Genomic DNA, 22,001 nt, shown 5'->3' on the forward strand with positions numbered 1-22,001 from the left:
AAAAAAAGGGAATAGGGCTTTATTTATTCCACTTGCTGCAGAAAGTTTAGGTTTCTCCGTGTGAAGTTAATTTTGGACAATGAACACCCAAGAAATTCTAGAATCACACTAACCAACAATCATTGCCACCTATGCTCAGATGTTTGAAAAATGATATGGTATGATTAAGACAAGGAGGAAATAAACTAAAGAAAAACGTACATTTCAAACCAAAGCATTGCCAATGGTAGATAACTTATTGCTTAAAACATTCACTCAAAGTCTACCAACCTCCTGGCCAATATATAACCAGAAGAGAAAAAGTCTAAAGGATTTTCGACCCAGATCTGCAACCCTACCTAAATTAATCTGATAGGCCCCTCTTCTTCCCTTCTTTTCCCTTACAGATTCACAGGGTAGAGATGAAAAGTTGGCACTATTTATACCTAAACAACGTCTAATAAAGAGCTGATATCCCCCCCCCCAATTCTGCTTAGGGAGGCTTAGTGCAGTCAGTACAGAAGAGCCTGACCATCCCCTATTATTTACATATTAATTTCAAAGCTACATGAAAAAACACTGTAGTCTTTTAATCACATCAACACTCCAAAAGGCACTACAAAGTGAAACTACACTTGTTAACCATTTATCCCAACCCTCACATCACACAAAGGAGGCCTAAGAAAACAGCATCCATCCTGCTCCTGTGTGCGAAGCCTCTACTTCTGAATTGTAATAACAGGTGCAGAAATAATAATGTGCTGGGCAATCAACTTTTCTTCCTCTGATTTGTCAGTTTAGCTTAATAATGCCATTAGGAATGTAAACATATCTGCAATTTATATTTAAAAGTCAATAAAATAATGGGGTACAGGATTTATCCTTTTTAATTTTTTAAGTAATACATTTGATTATTTTAATCACGTCAGTATTTAACTGGATGGGGTTTAAATATGCATGTAACATCAATTTAATTTGTTTTATTCGTGAGAAAAGCTATTGAGTAACACAGCATTATTCTCCTTAAAAAAAAAAAAAAAGCACACATTCTGGGGAAAAGGGAGTGTAGACACTCTACTTTTTGTTTCCTTTCTTGGAGATGAGATTCCAGTACCTTCCGAATGTCTTTCATTATGAGCATTTTAAAAATGGTACCCAAAGAGGTGAGAACCCAAGACGCACTCACTAGACGGCTCATGATAGAAACAAGGAGTGCTTCCATACTGTGGATAAACTTTCTTGGGGCTACAGTAATAGGACTGTGGTTGGTAAATGAATCAACTATTTTTAAAATGGTGTGAGAGTTTTTCCCAACATAGCAATTCCCCCCTTGAACAGGATCATTATCGGTGCAGTCATTCCGGACTCTATAATTCTCACCCTTAGGTTTCTGGAGGTGAAAGAGCCAAGTCAAATGTTACCCTCCACTCTTAACATCCCCTATTCATTTTCAGGTCAGCTACAATGGAAGCAGCTGGAATTCAACTCTCCCCACTTTGTCCTACCAATTACCTCAACGTGCCCTGTCTTCAGAGGAGTGTAATTTGGTCTCCAGGAAAGCACAGCCCTGGGTCCCTGGAGGATGCCAAAGCCTGCATTTTTTTCAGTGGAGTCTGAAATTAGACCATCATCTACACTGCTCCCACCCCTGACTTCTCAGGTGTTTGAAACCCACTCTTTATCCCCATTTGGGGGTGGACTGCCTTTAAACAGGATACCCTCCCAAATAAAATGTTACAGGCATAGTGTCCCTTTTAAGTCACTTTAGAATAAAACGCCCTGATTAGCATGTGCAGCTTTCTTGAAGAAATAAGGAAGAAGAATTTGAAGAAAACTATGGACATGAGGCAACATGGAATTGGAAAGACCAAAATATCAGCAACGTGAATTTTAAAATTCTAATCAGAATATGGTATCGTGACATAAATACATCTGCTAATAAAAGGTTGTAGTTTGGAACCTAAGTTATAAATCTTCGGCATTGCAGAAAGGAAAGTTTCCCAAAGTTGAAGTGGAGTAGAACCTAATTCTCAAACCATTTTCAAGCCCCAAACCTTAAGAACTGTTCTTCAGAAGAATAAATTTGTTTTGCTTAACAAAATACAATAATATCTGTATGCCTAAGATGATCCCATAAATGTGGCAAATAGTTTATTACAGATGCGAAAATGTTAAAAATCCTCCAACTAGTGAAGTTTTCTGAAAATTCCATGAATAGGTTTTGAGCAGATCACTTCATACTTCAAAATATAATTATTTTATACAAGTCTCTCTTTCAGTTTTGTGACTATTCCTCTGCGTTTCCTGGTATACAGATAACTGTTTTTTAGGACTATGATGATTTCCTGAATAGATATAAACATTTTATAAACACAGAGTCCCAAACCTTATTTTTTTAAAAGTAATCAATAATGTTTACCACATATAACTTTACCCTGTGTCACCTCAGTTATATCTCAAGTATTAAGGGCGAATTTAAACCCAAATACATATAAACTCTGAAAGACTGAAGTGTAAAATTATTGACTGTGAAAAATTAGCTTTTGTATAACTGTGATGATATTAGAGGAAAAAGGGGAAAAAGCCTGGTAATCTTCTGTGTTTCTGTCCTGAGATTCTCAGTTACGAGTAGTTGTTTGATACACGGAACAAATGTTTTCTTACTGCATTTCTTTTAAGATAAGAGTAAACCTGGGTTCTAATGACTGTTAAAATTGCCACAACCTATCCATATATTTTTACAGGATTAGAAATTAAGATTCTTTAAAAAATGAATCTCCTGATGGCAGCTTGCTGACTGTACGTATGGCCTACAGGGTGATTCTAAAGAAATGACACTAAAGCATTTGTTTTTTCCTCAGTGACATCACAGTGATAGAAGTTGCAAGCAAGCTTAGAAACACACTCACATAACATTGAGAATAATGAAAGAGGATAATGTCTAAAATCAAACTATACTAAAACCCATTTAAAAAATAAGTTACAAGGAAGAAATCACTTATTCTCAAGTCTCTGTAGTGGTATTGCAATTTTAGTAAAAAAAAAAAAAAAAAGCAAAGCAAAACAAAACACAAATAGGGAGTGTAATGCAAACCACATTTATAGTGGAACAGGAAACAAACAATTCTTCAGCACAATTTCCTGTAGATCAGTTGGAAAGGTATTTAAGGACTGCACCAGCTATTAGATCTTTTTTCCCCGGCCACTTTTCTCCCTAAACCCTCTTCCCCCTGTGTTCCAATGTCCTTCCTCCTCAATCTCCTTGAAACAATGCCATCGCCTAGCGCTACAAGGATGCTTATCAATTATGAACACGATATTCAGAATGTTCAAACCTACCAGAAATTAGGGATTAAATAAATTAACCAAATATGTAACCGATCCATCTTTTTTTCCTGCAAAATTAGCCCCAGAGAAATGTTCAAACTGTCTGTCATCTGTGAATCTCACGCAGGGATTTTGGAAATTTAATCAGAGGCAGAAGAGCAAGATGTAGCCACAAGGTCAAGATTATGCGTCTGGTGAATTTTTACCAGCTTAAACCTACAGAACAAAATCAACATAATTTTCTTGTAAGCAATCAAGCACAGAAGGAAAAAAAATAAAATTTTCATTGTTATTTTAAAATGAGTAAATTAAAATGCTTAATATTGTCAACAATACCAAAAAATAGGTTCACTTAAAGGAAGTTTTTCCTGCATGTTTGTTTTTCCTTTGATATGTTTTGTTTTCTTGAATCAGTGGGGAATTGAAAAATTACATTAGTTTGAACCTAAGCAAATTTTGCTCTGTAACAACAGCTAAACAATCATTTTTAAAAGTCATGCATTTACACCAGCTACTTTCATTTATACTCATGGTTCTGAAAATAGTTAAGTATATGAAATAGCTTTTAAAAATACTAAATGGAATTTACATAGTCGATACACTATTGAAAACTTAAAATCCCAGTGCCTACCTGCATGAGGTTACCAGAACCAACTGTGAGGTTTGCAAAGAAAGGGCCATATGTAAAATGCACTGGAAAATATTATTACTGGTGCTATTTAAATATTAAGCTTTTTATGTTAGCACTTCCTGTGGTACATGAAAAAAATAGCTAAACACTTCATATCATGATTTTTAGCTTCAAACAATTTAGGTGACTGAGATTTTTACTTATTCATAGGAAAACTTTCTTTTAAGAACATATTCCGAACTGAGAGATTTTGGAATTAAAATGTTCCTTTTTTTCCATCTTAAGCAAGGAATCATGAAATTATTTTATTTTTTTGGCCTCGATATCAGAAATAATCAATAAGCATCTTCATTTCTCAACTTTATGGAGTTGAAAAGCTGTATCCTATGACCAAGAGTCAGAATATAAACGTGGAAAGCTCATTACCATTTACTTTCTGAGATTTGATGACTTGACAAATAACTATTTAAAAACAACTAGTTTGAAACATGGTTTGAAGCTTGTTAGTATAAAGCGAAAAGAGCAATTACAATAATTACAGGTTTCTCTATACGGTTTAACACATGCACATGCTGGCGAGCGCTGATGATGTGATCTTAAATTACCATTAGGAGGAAATTTCGCCACTTTTGTTTTCAATTTCCTTTGCCATAATTTTATCTTTGTGGAATTGCTTTATTTTTAGATAGGTGGAATTTGACCAAATAATTACTTACTAAAGTTCTTATTCAATGAATAAGAAAATGTAAGCAGTTATAAAAATCAAAATTTAGAGCTAAAACTACACTTATGGTGGACCAGGTAATGCCTGACACTGCTTATTGCCTCAATAGGACAGACACAGCAATATTATTTGATAGGCGTTTATACTCAGAGCACTTAAAAGAAACTGTACTGATTTTCTCTGCAAAAACCCTCTCTCCCATAGTTAAGTAGTAGTGCTTTCAAAATTTTATTTAGCTGAGAATGGACTTCATTTATATTGAAGCCTCTAACCCATAGAGAAAAGAAATCACACAATTCATGTTGGTCAAGTTCATTAAACTCTCACCTGAGGAGGAGCTGATTTTTTAAAAAATACATTCTGGTTTATATTCAAGATTTAGTCTTTGGCAGCTCTAGGGTTATGATTTGTTTTGGTAGGTTTTGGCTTCTTGAAGTCCACAGTTCAGGACAGGTCCAATATTTCACAGAAAGAAGGAAACAATTTGTTGTGAGTTATGGTCATGGAAACACTTCATAACTGAAGGTAATAGAAAATCCACATTTTCCTTTGTTTGTCGCAAAATATCATTGATTATAATATTTCCCTTGCTAGGAAGTTAGAGGAAAACTGATTTTGCAAACCCTATACATAGTTGCCAATTCAAAAGAAAAATCATAACTGTTGTAATGCTTAATTGTACTCTTCCCACAACCTAAAATCACAGTGTTTTGGAATGATTTTACATTTTTCTTCTTTTGTTTATTCACAGGGAAAACCTGCTTCCTCTGGCCTCTCTCAGTTCAGAGAGTTCAAACTGAATTTAAACAAGTAATTGACTTGTCACTGGGAAAAAAAAGAAGGAATTCAGGGCTGTGTTGTCTTCAGAGGGAAGCTTGTGGAACAAATAGCTGATCACACTTAACTCCAACAATTTAGGTTAAAACACACGTTGGTCATCCGAGCACATCCCCACAGAAATGCATGGATACTGAAACCCCAAACAACAAACGAAACTCAAGAAATGTAAAGTCTCTTCGATAGGCATTTTGAACAATTAACGCATGGCATACACAATCTCCACAAGATGTCTGGCACCAAATCAAAAGCTGCTGAATGCAGAATTAGAGCCAGTACAATACACACTGTAGAATAAACAAAAATCTGCTTCTCCAGTGTATGCATGAAGGCAATTTTTTAAAATGGTATAGAATTGGCTCCATCCAAGAACACGTACAACTGGACCTTGCTGTCTGTTTCTTAAAGCTAAAACGAAGAACTGGTAAGCATCCGTGGTTTCAAAAGCTTTCTGCTGGTGTTCCAAACGGCTATTTTTTCTAACTATAATGTATGTACAATTTGCCTCTTTCTAGTGTTTGAATCAATAGAGATACACATCACCAGATTTGTTTTTAATAAGTGCCTTAAAACAGTTCCTATAAATACATTTCCTGTGACAGAGTGATCTTGATTTTATGAGTACCATCCTCTCAAAAAAAAAAAAAATCTAACAACCAAAATATTTGGCAACTGAGAGGGCATATTAGTGATATGATGTCATATTCAGCATTTTCTTATGGTAGAGGCAACTGGCAAGCTGTGGGAATGGAACACATATTTTTAAAAATTCCTTTTAGCTAAAAGAGAGTTAAAATGTCCAAAACTTCAACTAAAATGTTGTCAGTTCAGACATTTCAGACGCAAAATTAACAATTAACATATAAAAAAAAATCACACCGCTGGTAATTCCTAAAGATAAAAACCACGGAAAATTATATTCATTGTATCCCTCTTATAATGCACAAGGGTCATATAATCTCTGAATCTATTTTATTGCTTCTGAGATGCTTTTTCTTACTGAATGTGATAGCATCACTCACAAAATTTTCATTAAAAGTTCTTTAAAATTAAAGGTACTGGCTGACTATGTTACGCGTGGGAATCTCAAAAAGATAACAGGCAAAAGTCTTAAGAACTACATATGAGTGACTACCAATTGCAAATTAGGCACTAGTTTTTTTTTTTTTAAAGTTACATAATCCCATGATTTATGTTTACAAACTTAACCACTTTACTTGATCAGTTCACAACATAAGCCATTTGTTTTAAAATTATATTTCCCTTACCACACTTAACTATTCTTCTAATTACCCGCTAGGTTCTCTCTCTTTTTTTAAAAGATAAAAACAGGAGAGTTTTATAAACTTTTGATGATTTACTCGGACTTTTCAAAGTAAAAGTAGATATTCTTTCAGCTGTTGCCCATTCATAAAACTGGTTTCTTGAATGAAATTATTCATCTTCCTAAACCATACTGCACCCTCCAACACTTCTCTCCATGTGTGTGCATTCCAGTATATGCTCAGCTAGAAATAACCGTTATACATACATCGGCACGTATATACACTCACGCATATACCGCCACGCACACATGTTAATTCGCCTGCGCCAATCGCTACAGCTGAACTGGGCCTGCTTGAAAGCTCTGATCGGTCCCTTCTGGCCCAACTATCACACCCTGATTACGATCAATCCAAATGGAAGTTCAAAGTACACAAAGAGAGCAGTTTGTAAATGGCAGCTTTTCACTTTTCCCCCATTCTCCTTTTCTATTTTAAAATAATAAAATTTTGCTTCTCTATTCCCCAACAACTCTTCCGGAGAGCTCCACATACCGATTTGAAAATATTGAAATCCTTTTCCTTCAGAGGGCCCAGCCGAAGGGAAAAAAAAAAAATAAACCTCCAGATGGCAAGTATAAACCTTCTGCTGGGGTTATGCACAAAATACCAAACACATTTTTTTTTTCTTAAATAAAGCGTTTCTGTTGGAAGGGGGGGGGGGGAAATGAGGAAAGAAGCCACACAACACAAATAACTTACAGCAATACTGTTATATGTATGAATGGGTCCCTGTTTTTTGGAGTTTTTTTCTTCCCCTTTTTGGCTTAAAAAAAAAAAAAGCTTATATAATCTACTTCTTAATTACATGTCTCAGTTCTATGTCTTTGCTCTATTTTAACCTCTCAGATTCTCTGCACTAAATCCATTTCACTTTAAGCTTCCAACTTAGTAAGACTGGATATCACAGAACCTCGGTCCAGGGAGAAACTTACCCCAAATTTCCTCTCAGCCTACCTGCATCTTTCTCAATATCTGATTTTCCTTTTAAACAGTCATTTGGAAGGAACAAGAATTTTCCAAAAGTTTTTTTTTTTTTTTTCATCTTACCACCTCCCAACTTTACCTTGACTGCAAACTTTCTAGAGCTCTGAAATCCATCTATTTTTTTCATACCCTACTTGGGTTGGGGGAACACAAAATCAAAAAAAAAAAAAAAAACAACACCGATACCCCAGGATTGGCAAAGGATAAATATTTCATGGCACCGCGGAAGGTGCGGCCGTCCTGCGACAACTTTGCAAACAATGATCACCGCCTAGGATGCTCAACCCTACGACAATAAAACTTGTCAAAAAATCCCCCTCGCAGCCCGCGTCCGCTTACCGCTTTCCCATTATAGTAGTACATCAAAGAGTTGCCGCCCATGCCCGGGATTGTGTATGCGCAGTACATGGTCTCGGATTCTTTTTTCTCCTCAGTACCACTCTAACAACTTTTATTTCAAACTCGCTGTCCCTTTTTTCACAACAATTCCTTCAGTTGCATTTTCCCATATGGCCGGGCCAAGCGTGGTGAATATGCAAAGCAGGAAGAGACCATTCCTGGCGGGCGGGGGAGGCCGCCGCGCTGCTGTCAGACGCTCAAGTTTGCGCAGCGGAGCTGGAAGGCAGCCCGGCCCTGATGGAGCTCTAAATCCTAATGCATACGCGACATGGATTCAACTTTTCCGAGGGGTTTTTTTTTTATTAGTTCCTCGAATAATGCCGATTCGGACACATTTCTGCAGTCTTCACTTTCCCCCCCCCCTTTCTTTTTTCTTCTTTCTTTTTTGCTTTCTTTAAAAAAAAAATTTTTTTTTTTTTTTTGGTTGTTGTTCTAGGCACCCTTTTCTTCTCTAAAATTTCCACTCAACTGCCTTAGGGTAAAAGTGGAACAGGGTCCATTATTGAGCAGAATACAAATGCAGTTAATTGACTCCCCCTCTCTCTCTCTCCCTCTCTTTCTTTTTTGTTTTAATTTGATTAAAAAGCGAGTGGCAGGAAGGGAATCGTATGATGCACATCTAATAACTCTGCCATCTGTCTCTGCTGCTGGCTAGCTCCCAGCATTGTACGCAGCTGCCTGAGAACCCGACTCGGAGAAAGGGGAGGGAAGGGGAGAGAGGGAGGGGAAAAAAAAAAAAAAAAAAAAAGAACGAAAACCACCACGTCTCTGACCTCGCTCAAAAGGAGAGAGGGGGCAGTGTTTTCTGACTGCCTGGTCAACAACCTACAAAACGGGGTTGCGGAATGAAACAGAGTAACAGTGCGGCCCGCCCGGGGCTCCGCGAGCCCTCGGCTTCGGCTTCCCCGGAACCGAAGGGAGGCTGGCCGCCCGTGAACTTCACCTCGCCACCCCGCAGCCGGCCGCGTGTCCTAAGGATTGGGAGGATGCTTCCCGCGCTGCGACCGGGCACCCCACCTCCACCTGGCCACACTCTCGAGTCTGGAGTTTGGTGCTTTCCCTGGGGCTGTGGATAATCTACCACCCACTTAACGCTATTTGTCTGCTGGGTTCTAAAGCAAGAGTTCATTGGTACCTCCGAACCTCCGAATGACTTAACAGCTGTCAGTTCCTAAAAAGGCACCTCTGAGACCACGTTTTGGCATCATCCAAGTAGCCCCAAACCTGTATAAATATTTGAACAAACATTCCGTGCACACTTTCACTAAACTTAAAATTTTTACTAAACTTTAAGTGATTAAGAAAGCGAAAACCTTCCTTTACCTTTATGGATCACAACTGAACAACAGAATCTTTCTAGATCACAAGGTTTCTAACAAGCAAGTGAATAGATTTGCTTATGGTTTTATTTTTAAAAATATTATTATCAACCAACAAAAAGAGGGGGAAAAGGAACAAAAAAAAAAAAAGAGGAAAGAAAGAAAGGGGGTGGGAGGAAAGGAGATGGGCTGGCTTGAGCTTGCCAAATTCAGAGCATCACAGGAAAGGAGGGCCTCTGGGAATTGATCCCAAATGAAACTAAATCATTTGCATATGCCGAAGCAAATGCCACCCGAGCATACATCTATTCTCAAGAATCAACTTTAATAATTCAAAGCACCTATTTCCTTACAATTCAATGTAGTAACAAAACACATACAGTATGAACCTACAACGGCGGGATTGTGGTGTCGGTTCCGAAGAGCAAAGCCTTGGCTAATGGTGGAAAGTTTCCCTCACACTGTAAAATAAACACACACACACACTGCACATGCACACGTACAGCGAAGGCCCAGAGGTTTGTCTAACTCACTTGCTCTGCATTTATTCGGAAGGTCCCCAGAGGTTTGTGTAAACAGTACTTGAATTATAATCACACATTTCATTCAAATTTCATGCTTTGAGGATTTTTTCCTCATTAGAACAGTTAGTTGTCAATCTGACAGGATCACATTTGTAACCTTTAAACCACCCTCAGTGTTTCATACATAAGGCCAAGGTACCCACCTACCAAAGGACAGTGTGTAAAAACCATGGCTTAGAAAAGAGTCTGGAATTTAAAGGGAGATAAGTTGGGTTTTTAGTTTTGGTCATTGTTCCTTTGTTGTTTCTTATAAAGACCCCTTATTTAGAAGCCTGTTTCTAGAGCCTCTCTAAATTTTCATAGGTGGACTGCTAGAAAGGTTTCTTAACTATTCTGATAAACAACCATTCTGCTTCACCTACATTAAATGCCTTCTCTTGCATATTTGCTAACATATAAATGCCTTTTTATACATTATGTAAGTATAAATAAAATTTTCATACTTTAAGGAGCCACAATTAATATTTTAAAAATTGAAGCTCTCGTTGCTTTTAAATATATTGTTAACATGTGCATAAATAAATATTTTTAATCTGATAAGGTGAAAGAGATTTTTAAACCCTGACAAATCAGCACCTGGGACTCAAAAAATTAAAATGGGACTAGAGCACTAAGCTTCCTGGCTTTATTAACTAATGAAAAAGGGTCTGAAATTTCAAAAGTACAAATTTGCAATGATTAATAAAGATATACTCCTTTGAAAGGTGCTCTTTGCATTATAACCAGTGAGACACTGAAAGTATTATCATCCAGTGATGTTCAAGTTTTGGTTTGCTGACCTTGGAGTATATTTCAATCACAGGACTCAAGCCGGTGGCTTGTCAACTGAGACGAGACGTTTCTGCAAACTCAGACTTTGAAGTTTTCTTTGTGACAGAAATATCACCCATGATAAATTTTTAGTGTGATGCGTGGGGCGTTAGCACAGAAGTATAGAAACAACTGAAGCTATATGCATAAATTCATGTGTTTCATAATAATTTTAAAAGAAGTCTTAATCATAGCAGCCAATTTTTAAGGGACCCTGACCTGGTCTATTGTTTGTTTCATCAGCGTAACATTGGGCAAGTTACCTAACTAGCAGTAGCTAGACAGTCCCTTTTTATCACTGAAAGGACTGGGAATGGAGGTTAGCCACTGAAAACAGTACGCCACCAAGCTCTCTGATGGTTAACTGCAAACACCATTGAGGACACTAGGGGTAGGCAGTGTGCCCAAGTGTTTCCTCTGCCACTTTTGGGGAAAAAATCCTTACCAGTAAAATTATTGTTTAGAATACTGACCACCTAAAATACATCCATATTATTCTTAACTTTTTCTCTAAAGTTTACAGTTCTTTTGTGATTTTCCAAAAAATCCTTGACAGATATATTTGGGATGAAGGGGAATTGGGGACACATACCTAGAGTTGTCACAAAAATTTGGGGGATATCTGACCAGAACTCCGAAACGCATGTGTATAGTATCACCTACAAGGTACACTTTCAGCAAAAACTTGCTGAATGAATGAATGAATGAATGACTGCATCAAAGAACAAGTAAATATTCTACACCACTTGAGTGAAAAGTCTTGGATTTCTGCATTCATTCAATCATTTCACAAACAATTATTTACCGTTTCCCAACTCTGGAGAGCCCCGTCGTGGGACGTGCACAGGATTCAGAGAAATGTACAACAGTCTTCCTGCCCTCAGAGATCTGCCACATGGCCAATGTCATGTGCTCAAGGTCATGTGACCAGTGCTCTTAATAAAATGGAAAAATGCGACCAAAGACTAATGCTTTAATTGTGAAGTAGGGACAGTCATACATGTATTAAACAATCAGACAACAAACTATTACGGGATAAGGAACTGAACTAGTCACTCCCAATCACAGATCTCATTAAAGTAAATTCTGCCTCTTTTTCTGAATAATGACTGCAACATTACACAGTTACTTCGAAGTCCAAATAAACCTAATAAACACACACATACCCGCATCCTGCAGATTGCCCAGAATAAGGCAGGTGCTTAACAAATGACTTGAATGAATGAATGAATGAATGAATGATGGTCATTTGAAGGGAATGTCATTTTCCCCCCAAAATATAACTCGGTAGAACTTGTACAACTCCATGTTTCTGTTTAAGTCATTAAACAATTTTTTTTCATATGATACTTGCTTACTTCTACAATGCTGTTCTTTTTTGCCTAGTATGGCTGAATTAGCTAAACATCATACCCCAAGGAAAATAGTGATATTCATCAACATACAGTGATTACATAGCATAATGGGAACAAGCAAACTTATAAAGTAAATGACCTCCTTAGGTAAATATCTACCCCATCAAAAAATTTTGATAATAAGACAGTTAACTAATACATGTGTGGTGATATACAATTTAAAGAGCATACAGTTGCCTACACTACTTTCATCTTCATAACTAGTACTCCATGACAGGTATTATCATCCCTACTTTAAAGACAGAAAATTAAGGCACAAAGAGTCCTGGATGACATTTCATAGATCACAAAGCTACAAAATCCCCAGGGCTTGAACTTGAGGGTCAGATATCTCTGTATGAGAATTACCACCTCGCTCCTCTGCAGCAGTGTGACAGGGGCCAAGTCATATCACAGGTTTGAGTTTTAGTTTCCTCCTCTTAACACAAGTGCTTCTTTTGAGGCATAAATGAGAGGACACCTCATTTAGTGTAGCAGGGGCATGTTATAAACGAGTAAATTTCCTTGTCCCTCCTTGTCCCTCTGCGCAAGAGTGCCTTAAAGAACAGTGGGAAAGCAATCCCCACCCAAAATAGGCAGCAAGTAACAGAAGTCTACTAAAATGGACAAAAATTATAAAAATACAGGACCACGCTAAACTCTTCGCTACCAAGCAATCAAATCACACTACTGGCATGAGAAGCTTGTATGTTCAGTTAGATACTTAAAATACATATTTTCTGTTGATGCGTCAGTATCAGAATCTATGTTCTCATATTTAAACATAAATGAATGATAAATTTTGCCACGTCAGAGAACAGAGCTTATCTGGGCTACCCTTATGCACTGAAAACGGGAGGTATTACTGAATTTAAGTTATTCAGAAGCTAAACAATCAAATTATTTTTTTTGCTCTCCAGTAGGAGACATTTAATTCATAAGCTAAACTAATGTTGGTGTTGAGTTAGTAGTAAATGGACATACAAGGATTGTTATATTATAAAAATTTTAGTAAATGGCGATAGCTTGTAATACCTAAGATGGGGTTGCTGTTTAAAAACCAACTTAAACTGCAATGACAAAAATCCACTTCATAAAAGATTAATTATCCAAAGGAGGATGCAGACACACACATACACACATGCACACACACACAGAGTAAAAAGAATTTTTTCTGATGACCGTAACTTGAGACAGCCTTGCAATCTAGGAGTGAACACCAACAAACTTCCTGTATGGACATTTCTATATCTTTTTGTATTGAGATCTTCAGAATGTAAAATAACTATGTTCTCTGATAAGTGAGAAAGCTTTATTACCTTAAAACAACGGTTCTCTTCAATTGGAATCCCAATTATCTCAAACTTTTTTGCCAAATACACATTTATCTGGAGAAAATACTTATCTCAGATAAATATACTTGTCACATAATTATACAAATATTTCTCTGAAGCAAATCCGTATTACACGCAGGACTGAGATAAAGCACAAATCATCTCAGTCTTCTCTGGGGCATAAACTTATTCTCTTAGCACCATTTAGATTATTACAGGTACAATAGTTTTAAGAATCCGTATGGCTCAAATGTAGAGAAGTTTAGTTTGAAAGATGCTTTTATCACAGAAGAGTATCAAAATATCAGCATAGACTGGGAAATCTAAATTCTACTTGTGGCCTAATCAGAGACTTCCTACCGTTATCTTGAATTGGCTACTTTTATATGGCTTGAGTTCATATGCAGACATCTAAATGGTTTATCACATGATCAATATTTATTCTCTTCCTGGCTGGTCAGATAGCTTGTAGTCATATTGATTGCTAAGGGTAAGCAATATGGACTAAATTTTTTTGACCAGGCTTCTGTTCCACAAATATTCATCTTCTACCTTTCTGTGGCAGTATTTCTCTTCAGAAGAAAGAAGAGGTTTCTCATTTTGCTTTACACGGTATTATAAAAACTCACAGACATATACTGTTTTGGTGACATACAGTAGTATGCAAAATAAATGCAAAAAACTGGTTCCAAAATTCTTGCATGCAGTTGGATCTGGTTAGAGTCATTTTTCCCACTTTTTCACATTTTCTCATTTCTATGGTAAAGAATACAATGAGTATGTCATTACCCATATGAACATAACATTTTCGAAGAAACTCAACAAGCCAGAGATATAAAACGGCACTACCCTGCAGACTGGGGAACATGTATATAAGGGCATGTATGATATGGTAAAGTGAAATACACTCAGTTGCAAGACCAGAATATACAGATTTTCATGTTTAATTGCAATGCAAACTGCACGCTTGACTCAAACTGAAGTTCACTTCTTCCTTCCTCAATTCCATGCAAAGACCTGTAATTGCAAAAGTCATACATTTATTCTACTACCAAAATCTCTCAAACATTGAATGAAATTAGAAAATGATAGTGCAAGTGACACTTCTGACGACTGAAGGAGATATTTTAGTTAAGAAGAAAAGACTTCACTGCGCTTTTTATTTTTTCCCCAGGACATCAATCTCTTTCCCCTGGGATAAGTGGAATGTTCTTTGGGGGGAAAAATTCCTTTATCCTAACCCAGTATAATCCATAGCCAGTCTCCGAGTTTGATACAAAAACAAACCATTTCTATTTTGGTGCAATGAGGAAGCATCACCCTGGACAATATAAAAACAGAGATGGAGGAAGTTGACTCAGATTGCTGCACTTCCTAGATGAAGAAAGCTAGCAGGCTTACCACAATCACCTGTATCAAATGAAATAAGACGACAACTGTTTTTTCCGTCAAATTGATGCACGTGTAAAAATGAATTCCCGAAAAGTTAAAGGGGAAATCCTGGGTATGTTTGTTTGCCTGGATGAAGGATGCCATTTGAGAAACTTTTGACAAAATGGATTGATGAAGCAGATTGGAATCTGGGCACAGGATGTACACAATTTTTTAAACATTGTGAATAAATAATGGGCTTCCCAATGCATTGCTCAGTGATCAGAGGGAAATGTGATATCACAATGAAAATCATTTTCATTCTAAATAGAATAATTGTCCAGGGTTTGTTAAGTCCCTTTGGGGGTGGGAATGCTAACACTTCCTGAGGTTTCTAACTGTTGATTACCTTTCTTTGACATCACTGAGCAAGTAGAACAACGAATTGCTTGCTGGGCAGAGAACAAACAATTTTCAAATACTTTAACGGCTATCTCTGTTAAACACTCAGAATTAAAAGAGTAGGTAAAAAGAATGAAAAAAATGTTTTAAAATGGAAGTGATTGACCATACAACATTAGCATCCAATGCACATCCGTTATTTTAATGTCTATCTCAAATTCCTGTTTTAAAAAGTTTCTGCCTAAAATATTCTTTTGTGTAACTGGGAACCAGCCCCTCGGAGCAAGAATTAATGGTATTTCAGGAGAAAGGAGTAGCAGATTTAAGTTCCCTCAAGGCTGATCCTTAGCCTAAAGCTTAGGCTTGGTCATTGGTCCATTCCTGACCTAAATATTGCATTCTTTAACTCAAAATGACCTTGAATTTTAACTACTCAGTTTCAAAAACAAATGACCTCTTCCTCTGTTAATCATAAGCACTTAAACATCTACCCCACACATAAACACAGAGATGCGTGAAGAGTCACGTGAGATGTTCTGCACCATCATCCACTGAGACAAGTGCTTACAGCAAATTCCGTGAGTAACCCCAAAAGAAATTGTTTTAAAATGGGTAAGTTGCAATTACAGAAATTTTTGAGCTTCTACTAAATAAAACGGAAATAAATTCATAAGCTTTCACTGAACACAAACAGCATTAAAATTAGAACTATTTGGCAAAAAATTGACAGCGATACATTTCAGTTTCTAACATAGGTGAGGAGTGCCCAAAACTCATACGGCAGTAACGATCTTACTTCCATTCATTTAAGGCTGGGCAGAAACCGGTTGAAAATGACGTCTTCCTAGTCATAGCCGGCATTAGTAGTTAATAGTGCCAAATTGCCAGATTATGGTGCTTACAAACCAGAGGCATGAAAGCTGCCTCTATTTGTTTGACAAGGGTGTTTCCCAAAATGTCAGTCAGCTTTCTGCCTCCTTTGAATGGGATGATCAAATGCATTCTGAAAGTAAAACAACTTAAAATTTGCTTAATATGAGTCAAAATCTTAAACAGGTCAACTTTCCCGTGCTTACACCCAACTGGAGATTTCCTTTTCCGCAGCATGCGACATGTTCTCTAATATCTGTTCAGAGCCTGCAAGCCATGTTCTTTATGGGGTCTAAGCACCTACCCACTCAGTGTTACCATATAGGTATGTGTGCATATGTGTTGGGTGCAAGGAAAGGGTACAGAAAACACAGTAAACTTAAGAGTTCCTCAAGCCTTACCCGTTTTGTACACGGCCTGTGTCCTTCCAACTTGCTAGCAATGTTGATCTATAACCGATCAACTTATACTTTTTTCAATAAAAATAAGTCATTTAAAAAAATAAAATAGGGCTTCCCTGGTGGCGCAGTGGTTGAGAATCTGCCTGCTAATGCAGGGGACACGGGTTCGATCCCTGGTCTGGGAAGATCCCACATGCCGCGGAGCAACTAGGCCCATGAGCCACAACTACTGAGCCTGCGCGTCTGGAGCCTGTGCTCCACAACAAGAGAAGCCACGATAGTGAGAGGTCCGCGCACCGCGATGAAGAACGGCCCCCGCTTGCCGCAACTAGAGGAAGCCCTCGCACAGAAACGAAGACTCAACGCTGCCAAATAAATAAATAAATAAATAATTAAAGGTGCTAATAATTAAAATAAATAAATAAAATAAAATAAAATAAAATGTTTGGGCCCATAAGGCTTTCTCAGAGTTGAGCATTTCTGTATCAAGTCATTCTTAGTACCATTACTAAACAAATGGCTATATTTTATGATAAATAATTTTTAAACATAAAAAAGTTTAAAAAAATTTTTAATTGTCTTTTTGGTTTTTTTAACGACTTCCAAAAGAGCTAAAATTTCTGATTCTCCGAGTATGTGGGGATGACACCTCCATCCCCATCACCTGTTCTCCTGTCCTTATTAAAATAATGTGGAAGCCAGAAACCAAGACGGTGCTTCAAGTTCTGGCTTTATCTAAATCTCAGTTTCTTTATAAATAAATATATTTTGAATAAATAAGTGTTAAATTGTCATCATGACAGTTTTTTTTCCCAACTTAAAAATTCTGTGATTTATGTTTTTATTATAATGTGATATCTCTGGACAACCCATCTCTGAAAATATAAAGCCAATCAAAAGTTGTTTCTGCAGCTAAACAAGCAAAAGCTCAACAATAGGGAAGAGATACACAGAAGCTGCTAGAAGCTCAATCACTATCTGTGGCCTCTTTCTTCATCTCGCCAGATCTGTAACCCTCAGCCATCCAGAATCAAGTTCTGTAGTCACTTCCAGATAAGGACCATTCTAGAATATATGGCTCTTGAACAAAGTTTAATGCCATGAATTGTAGCTAAATAAATTGTGTCCCTACTTTATTGCCCCCAAATACTATAAATTTTTAGAGTAGAGATTACGATTTAAATTTCTTTGCCCCGCCCTATAACAATGTTATATGCATATAATAGGAGGTCAATTACATTTTTGCTCATTGAGTGAATGAGGAACAAAAAGAGATTTATTTCCTTCCTTTCCACAATGACAGAAATGATCAAGTCCAGAGTTGTCAGAAAAACACATCACAGCCAGCTGTAACTTCAATCTGAGAATAAGTCAAATCTTCATGAAATGGAAAAATGAGTATATTATTAGACAAAAATTTTCGAACAGAGCTATACCTGCATTATACTGATAAAACACATACACACACATGTAGCTATGATGAATTGTTTCCCCAGTTTTCAAACGTTTTAATGATTATTTTTGATTTCATGAGCCCAGCCTTTCCCTCACCTGGATTACGAACTGCTGAAGAATAGGGATGGACCAAATTTTATTTGCTGGGCTGGCAGAGAGCATATTCATTTACACATATACTTCGCAGAAGGGGGCTTGGAGGATCTAATTTATCTTCCTTTCTCTTGTATAGTGTGGCTATTTTCTCAATGGAATAATTAATCGTGCCAACAATATGCCAAAGATATAAAAATGGATACATGCATTGTCACTTTTGAGAGGTGATACTGTTATGTCACTTAGTATGTGTGATGCAGACTCCTGTTTCATGTATTCTTTAGTTTTTCTTGGCAGGTCCCCCCTACTTATTTAATCTATATTCTACTTTAAAAATTCTTTTTATAAACATTTTCTTAGAGGGACAACATACCCTCCTATGGCTAGACATTATTTCCTAATGACGTGGAGGAAAACAAAACAAAGAAGCAGGTGTTTTCCATGTCATTTCCACATATTTAACCTTTTTTGTTGTCCTTTCCAACACATTCCATTTAACCAGATTTTAGGCACGACAGAAAAAAAAACTTTGAAAGATATTATTTTGTTACATTGTTAAAAATATGCTGATAACAAAGAAACTCGCCAACAATTACGGTAAATCTCATAGTTGATTTCATCTTTATACTATATATTACATTGTTACCAGGGACTGTGCCATTACATCAATTGTTGGACTTTTAAGAGACATCGTCTCTGTATTTATTAGTCCACAAGGTGGATCCGTGGTACTGGGCCCCTATGAAGCATCATGAAATGAACTCTTGCTTGGAAAACTACTTGTGGCCACTTGTATCTTTGCATAAATCTTCACAAAGGCAGGAACTTTGGTCCATGGCTGTGCACTCTCCAGGAAGCCTGGCACTTAGTAGGTGTGCAATAAATATTTGCTGAATTTTTAAATTTGACACTTGAGGCTTAAGCAGATTCAAAGCTAAGTGGTTACATGATGATATAGTATCATCAATCGCTCTCCATACTTTCTGGCTGATGTCAGATGCGGAGCTGAAGACTGGAACTTTGTTGATTAGAATCCTAAGAGAAAGGCACTAACATTTTGTAAAGACTGGTTTGAAATGTACTTGAGATCTGGATACATGTAAGTCATATCTTTCATGAAACAAGCTTAATGCATCTGGTCTACCTAAAATTTACTAAGTATATAACATACAGTTAATACACTTTCAATATCCTTAACTAAGAAGAAATGTCTGAAAGCATCTACAAAAATAAGTTATCATTTTAGTTGTTTATACCTTTTAAAAAAAGTTTCCTGACTTACTGATTATCATCTTAGAGACACCTGGTAGCAATGCAATAGTTAAGGCTCTGTCCGGGTCTCCTTTTAAATTCCCAATTTTCAGATGTTTGCAAGGAAACTGCTAGAATCTTAAATTTGCTATGCAGAGTTGTCTGTAGAGATGCAAATTTCATTTATCTCACTCTTTATATACTTTTCTTTCTGAAAAATCTGTAAAAGGCTAAGTCATTTTGGATCATACAGTGCATGGAAATAGACTGCTTTAATAGTTGAGATGTTTTATCGTTATTATCTACGGCTCTTGCCAGAAAAAAAATACACACACAAAAACACCTCAACTCACCTCCGCATATCCTAATATACCTTAATTTCTCTGAATAAAATGCAGGTGCTTCATTCTAAATGTGGTCCAATGACTGAAATTTCAAACCCAAAATCTCAGTAAGTGGCTGCAGTGCTTAACGTTGTTGGCATGCACGGCGCTTGCATGAAGGAAACTAGGGCCATGCCACCCTACCGTGCAATACATTTAATCTGAACTCTTTAATCTCAACTGTGGTTATCCATTTTGTTGTCCTGAGGGCTGCAAGTTCCCAGTAAAGTTGGAAGACCGACTGAGCTTTATTTTCCAGCGAAGATTATTTCTGTTCTCTGTTGTTGAGTTGGGAGCACATCTGTGCGAAGGAGTTTCAAAGAACCCAGGGATGGTCAGAGAATAATCAGCTCAAAACTTCACCTGAGTTCACAAACTATGGACTACACAAGACTTTTGTGAACTCCTCCGGAACCACAACCATTTACATGACTTTTAAACTGGATCTGAGTCAAGAAGTATTGCTTGATATTGACCTCAAGGGTATTTTTTCCCCTGATTTTACCCAATATGCACAGCCATGAACAAGGACTGAGCCTAATTTCATTTTCCATACAGTAACTAGCATGTTATTTGTGTTTCACGAATGAAATGTAATTGTAGGGACACAGCCTCAACTGCTCATTCAAATCAAACCATAATATTAAGAGCATTATCTTCAAAAAATAACAGCTTGATTTAGTAAAAAACATTCTTACCAATAAAAACAATAAAACATCCTAAATCATACTCCACATACTTTAAATAGCCTGAAATAACTTTTATTAATAGCGTGTAAGTCTTGTATTCATAACTGAGTCTTCACAGTAAATGCACTATTTAGGTATATTCTGATGAATTGTCATAGGAAAAAAGGGTCTGCCATCATTTCTAAACAAAAACTCCAATTACACAGTTCCAAGATAAATCAAAATGGACCGTAATTTAAAGTATTAAAAACAATGGGCTAAGACACCTGGCCTAGAAAAAAAATTCCTTTCAGAAAAAAGGAAATAGTATAAAAACTCTTGCCTACTTAAAATGAGTTTTAAATGGGTGCAGGGGACAGCGCCTGCATCTCTCTAGAAGTGAGAGCATATACTACAAAATAATAATTAGAAATTAAATAACTGATACTAGCAATGTGAGTTATCAAGTTGAATTCATAAATTATGACCTGGCTAACTCGGAATTAAAATTATTAATTATCCAAAATAAACCACTGCCTGTTCTAGAAAACATCTTAATCCTAACCTAGAGAAAAGTTACTATTTAGTAACACCTTTCTTCAGGGGCTAAGAGGACTCCATTTCCACTGTCAAAAATACCCATTTAAATGGGTAATAGCCAAATATCTACCGATGAATTATTCAGATCTTCTCAAATGTTGGGGCAAAAGGAAGGTTTGGCAAATTGGTACTAAATTTTCAGTTTAATTATAAAACCGATTCTTAGGAATTAAAAATAATGTCTTAAAAGCTGACTGAGGACCAGATTTGGCCACTGAAGGCTGTGTGACGCTCTTGCTGAAAGACAAGAACAGAACAAACACATCCGAGCAGAGTGTGCCGGCCACAATCATGGAACTTACACCCAGGGAAACCTGTCCTTAATTTATCCCGTCGTGTGTAGATTTGGCAAGAATCTCCAAACGTCATTTACATACCATATGCCCTGAATTACCTAGGCACAATGGCTGTGGATAAATATGATGTTTCAGGTCTGACTGTTTGCTTCCTTTTGTAAGTTTTGCAGCTTTCATTTCATTTTTCTCTTTACTAAACAACTGAATACGATATTGTGTGCTGCATTAGAACGTTTTGTTAAATCAATAAATAGTTCATTGTGCCTTGTGATTAGAAAAAAATGATCCTGAGGTAGGCGACCAGGAGGTATTATTTCTCCTAAGTAAGAATCAAATAAAGAAAATCAGCTCTTTATGCTTTGGACTCATTTTAACCTTCGGTCTCTTTACTAGGCATATAAATGCGAGGCATTCAACAATTAAATAGGCAGAAATCAAATATTATGACTTCTGTGGAACGTATAAAATTGGTCAGCAAGTTTTCATGTTTAAAATGCATCCATGAAAATAGATTCTTGGTAATTCCTGTATTTGTTCCTCTTATAATTAAAAGGCATTATT

The 22,001-nt window shown here is 36.8% G+C and overlaps 1 protein-coding gene across 20 annotated transcripts in view; it reads right to left on the reverse strand.

Moving 5' to 3' along the window:
* Positions 1-22,001, reverse strand: part of TCF4 (transcription factor 4) — a 352,696-nt gene that overhangs the window by 88,308 nt on the left and 242,387 nt on the right. For 4 of the 20 annotated variants that reach the window (XM_036874776.1, XM_036874779.1, XM_036874775.1 and 1 more), the window contains exon 1: positions 8,147-9,634. The exons of the other annotated variants lie outside the window; for them this stretch is intronic. In XM_036874776.1, coding sequence (XP_036730671.1) covers positions 8,147-8,215 — 69 coding nt within the window. In that variant the 5' untranslated portion in view covers positions 8,216-9,634. Of the gene's footprint in view, positions 1-8,146; positions 9,635-22,001 lie in introns of those variants that run through there. 20 annotated transcript variants of the gene reach the window in all.

This window comes from Balaenoptera musculus, chromosome 14 (genome assembly GCF_009873245.2).
Source record: "Balaenoptera musculus isolate JJ_BM4_2016_0621 chromosome 14, mBalMus1.pri.v3, whole genome shotgun sequence".
Lineage (NCBI taxonomy): Eukaryota > Metazoa > Chordata > Mammalia > Artiodactyla > Balaenopteridae > Balaenoptera > Balaenoptera musculus.